General features: G+C 38.8%; 1 protein-coding gene across 1 annotated transcript in view; it reads left to right on the top strand.

The window, feature by feature from the left end:
• Nucleotides 1-4951, top strand: part of LOC102199689 (glutamate receptor ionotropic, kainate 4-like) — a 306415-nt gene that overhangs the window by 290233 nt on the left and 11231 nt on the right. The window contains exons 10-11 of the mRNA XM_013910444.1: nt 115-267; nt 1163-1267. Coding sequence (XP_013765898.1) covers nt 115-267; nt 1163-1267 — 258 coding nt within the window. The remainder of the gene's footprint in view (nt 1-114; nt 268-1162; nt 1268-4951) is intronic.

Raw genomic sequence — 4951 nt, 5'->3', positions numbered from 1 at the left:
TGTGTGTGTGTGTGTGTGTGTGTGTGTGTGTGTGTGTGTGTGTGTGTGTGTGTGTGTGTGTGTGTGTGAGTATGCATAATACATTCACCTGCCTCCTTCCCTCTGCCTCTGCAGCTCTCGTCAGCTTTGCTCTTTGATGCGGTATACGCTGTGGTGGCGGCGGTCCAGGAGTTGAACCGTAGCCAGAACGTCGGAGCCACTCAGCTCTCCTGCAAGTCCTCCAAGATCTGGGAGCACGGCACCAGCCTCATGAATTACCTGAGGATGGTAAGGCTGCTTCTGCTGGAGAATGATTGAGATTACAAGACTGTCCAAGCTTCGTTTCAAGGAATGCTTGAAAATTTTGGAAAAATCTGGATTTTTTTCTTTCCTAGAGTTAGGAAAGGGCATTGGTACGGTCATCAGTCAGCTAGGTGGCTCTGTCCAATAATTTAACAAAATTCATGTACCAGCACCTCTAATATTCACTTTTATCTGCTGTCAGTAAACATATGACAGTTTTGTAATACATTGAGAAGTACTGCCAAAACTCTAAAGCTCACAAATTTTGTTTCGTCAACTCTTGACAAGCATCAGAAACTCCTGGAAGTCACTGAGGCTGTCCCCAAAAAGTAGCTTGTCCGATAATACTTGTTGAGCTCTTCATTACTGCTTTTCTTCTATCTTTCTTTGCGTGCTAATTGGATATTTTAAAGTCTAGATATTTTTACCGACAGCAGATAATGTCCGTGCTGTCTTCTTCTTTAACGATATGCTTCCTATCGACTAGGTCAGTTTATCTCATCTCTACATTATACTGAGACACAGTGGAGGAGGAGAGATAAAGATGTGCTGTCAGGGAACAAAATGTGTTTTCCTGTTAGGGCGAAATGACTGTAAGTGACTGAAATACTTAAATGTGACACGTGTTCGATATCAGACCATTTGTCTTTCTCACTCTGAGAAAGAGGACACAACTAATCACTCTTCTTTTTTGCCCTAAATTGAAGCTGTTACCAGCTTGTCTCCATATTCTTATTTTAAATATGACAAATAGTGCTCAGGCGGCTCATACAGAGACAGCAGCAGTAAAGTAACCTCAAGTCATATTCACAATAGGTACCGCCGAGAGGGAAGCAGACGGGATATCTTTTAACATGTGTGCCGTCTCTTTGTTGGATAGGTAGAATTGGAAGGTCTAACAGGACACATTGAATTCAACAGCAAAGGACAGCGGTCTAACTATGCCCTGAGGATCATGCAGAACAGCAAGGACGGCCTGAGGCAGGTAAAGTACCTCCATCACACAGATCTGATGCTGAAATTATCTTTCTTTAGATTAAATAGGTTTAGGTTCAGCTAACACTAGCACTTCCTAGCGGTGGTAAAATGTTCGTGAGATTGGTTAAAAAGATTTATACACAGTTTTCTTATTATTTCTTTAGTGACCCACACAGATTTGCTCTTTAGATATACACTGGCTATAATATAAATGTTATTGCTGAACACAAAGCGCTCCGGCACAGTCCTGTTCCCGGTAGAGCAGTACTTTGGGCAAATGTTTCAGTTGTCTTTATAGCAGTAAGGCAACTGAAGCTGGATTGTGCAGCAGGGAGCTGTGATAACGCTTGTTCAGCTGACATCTCTTGGAGCAAACACTCTCCATTATCCTACTTGCAAAAGGTTGAGTTTCCAGAGGACAAAAGTAAATACTAAGCGTGCCTCTTTGAAGGTGAATCATATTTTTGTGGGAAATAAATTTAGGTAACCATAGATGTCACCTTTAAAGTCAGCTTAGCTGCTGCTCTTTTTATTATTAGTTTTAGAAACATGGCTATATATATGCCAATACTAATGTCATATGGATCAATTAAAAAAAACTATCTGAAATGTAACTGTTACAAAATTACCAGTTAACAATATAAACCTGAGGCTAAACGTGATCTTTCTTTGTGGACGAATACAAAACCGAGAACTCAAAGCAAAGTTGAAAACCAGCCGAAGTTCTGTTAGCGGTGTTATGTAGGTGTTTGCCTTGGGTGCAGTTTGGATTTCACCATCACGGTATTTTGTGCAGTAAAAATAAACGTAATGACCATATCTCCACTCCTCAAAAGCTGTAGACCACTTGTTATTTTCCTTCTCCCTGCATAGGAACGGAAATCAAGTGATTAACTCAAGTGCTGAGGAAGAAAAGAAGCAAAATTTAGGGGGGAAACAAAGCTAGATTTTTTTCTCTGTCTATCTGTTTTTTCTATCTGCCCACCTTGCAGATAACTGAAGCACCGTTACAACGCACGTAACAACAATAATAACTGTAACTACTGTATTTATCGCTAAATTTACAACAGTAATGTGTTACATTACTGAACTACTGAAAAATGTTGTGGGATTACAGTAGCACGTTACACCGAGCATAGGCTGGGAGTATGTGGAAGTGGCAGAGCTATTATTGACTCTGATTAAATTAAAAAAAAAAAATCAAAAGAAATGAATCCAAAAACTGAGGAAAAACAGTCTCAAATCCAAAGGATAAACTCAAACACTTGGAATTCCAGGAATGAAGTAGGGAAATCACATAGGGAACACTAGGAATGACAGAACAGATGCACAATATGCAAACTGAAGCTATACTGTAAATACACATGAGGTACCAAGGGAATTGAAACAGGAGTGAAACTAACCATAGCTGAACACAATTAAGGTAAAAGACAAGAAGTAAAGCTAGAGACAACACATGGTCGACAAAAACTATAAGAAAAAAATCGAAGCTGAAACTAAGAGCTTAAGACTCAGAATACAAAATCATGTTCAAGTATGAAGTATGAAAGTGAACTAAAAATCAAACAGAATCAGGGTCCAAGACCCAGAACCATGAAAACAGTGGGCACTGGAAGTAGACAGCAATCTTTTTAAAACAAACTACATACATACGGTATTTAGGTCCATACTTTACCCTGAGCCACCTCACACAGTCTCGAAAAGTAGTCTCCGTGGGCAATTCAGTGTATGCCTGGGTACATCATTTCATATAGTTCCTAATAGATTAAGGACATTTACAGGGATTACAAAGAATAAAAAGGGTCAGTAATCAAATGTAAGTGATGAAAAGCTTTTAGCAGCATTGAATATGGTCTGTTAATGAATGGATAACACAGCTTCTGGTGCATTTGAGCTATGTTCTATATCTATTATTCAGGGGCTGAAGATGTTATAGCAGAGCTTTTTGATGCTTCATCTGAAGGATTACCAAATTTGAAAGCATTAGGCCTCAGATCTCTAATATCTGACTTGCAGCAACTGTTTGTTCCTGCAAAGAGGAATTTTTAAAACCCCATAAAGAGGTTTTAGCATAAGTTTCTTTTATAACCAGTCTTGTTATATGGCTCTTAATTTTCTACAGCGTAAGCGGTCTTTTTTAATCTATTTGTCAGAAATGGGAAAATGCAGAACACTGACTCTTGTCCTTTTCTGTCTGCTGACCAATCATATTAAAGTTCACTGTTACTCTCCAGAGTCTCATTTTAAAACCTGTTCAAAAAGTTTGGATAGCCATAAATCCTATAATCAAAACTGTCACCCCAGCACATTTTATCTTTGGAAAAAATGTCTGAATATTAAAATGAATTTGAAATTCATAAAATTTGTCTACTTATGTCTGCCCGATAAAAAACCCCTGGCCAAATGTTTGGTAAAGCAGGGAAAAACAAAAACACTGTTTCAAATTCAAGACTTGCTGGGGGGAAGTTTATTCAAGCAAATTGATAGCCCACTGTACCCTCCCATCCATCAGCTCCATCTCCAAATGCCCAGTGGGGCCAAGCCGTCACCAGCATTAAAAAGCTGTGGGTGATCTCCCAGGTACAAATCTTGGTTGTATGTGAGGCAGAAAGGATTCAAAGGCAAACATCATCACACAAGCAGCAAAAGTTTTGAGAATCTGTCTGTTGTCATGTTTGCTTTTATGGTAGCAGCCTGGTAACTTTGGGCTTTAGAATATTTACAAAGATAGCACCTCTCACATGAGACACACAAGTATAGTTTATAGTTTTGTACACTGATGTTTTGCAACAGGCACTGCAGTGTGGTTCATGTAGGAAACTGAGTAATGTGCGTAATACAGTTAAAAGGTTCTGACTGTGTATGAAATGGCTTATATATGACAGTGCGGCAAATTTTATACATGCATACAGGGACATGACATTTCCTTTAAAAATAAAATGGGTATTTTTATCCATAAACACTTTGGTGCTGGGCAAGAAATACATATACATATGGCATGGTTTGCCAGTGCAAAGGCAAGTGTTCGTTTAATAAACAGATCATAAATGTACACAAATGCATGACCTGTGGATCATATTTTAATACTGTAGCTGGAATTCTAAAGCAGGCATATCAAAACAATGAGAAAAAAACAATGTCTAAACCAGCTCAGTATTTTTGAAATACAGCAGCAATAATTCTTTTATTCTATTCCTCTTATTGTCTATTACTGTTATTATTCAGCCAATGGACTTAAAGTCTATCATCTTCCCTTATTATGTATTCCCTGTTTTGGATGCCAGGACTCAGTATTTTACATTTCATCTTGACAGCCGATGTCTCCTGTTCCCTTTCTTACCTACAGCATTTTAAGTAGTTGTTGTTACTCTGCTTTGCCACTGATAAGGTAGGGACAGATTTGATAGTACAGAGATGAGACTTCACCGTATTTCATAGCGCTTCAAATCTTTTGACCCTTTTAGTTGAAAAGATCTCCTTGAAAGCAGAGATTGAGTTCCCGTCTGAGTGTGAGGGCAATCTTATCCAGGCAACCCATGAAACAGTCAGACACTGTGGCCCATCTGCATTTTTTAACCTTGTCTGTGTTTCCTCATGTCCCCTTTTGTTAGACTGGCACTAGTCCAGTCAAGCAGAAGGATGGATACTATCAAGCCTAATGTGATGATTTCAACCAGAAGCATTATAAAGA

Source organism: Pundamilia nyererei, unplaced genomic scaffold (genome assembly GCF_000239375.1).
Source record: "Pundamilia nyererei isolate P.nyererei 1_Seehausen unplaced genomic scaffold, PunNye1.0 scaffold00003, whole genome shotgun sequence".
Classification (NCBI taxonomy): domain Eukaryota; kingdom Metazoa; phylum Chordata; class Actinopteri; order Cichliformes; family Cichlidae; genus Pundamilia; species Pundamilia nyererei.
This window is presented reverse-complemented; position numbering and strand designations above follow the sequence as displayed.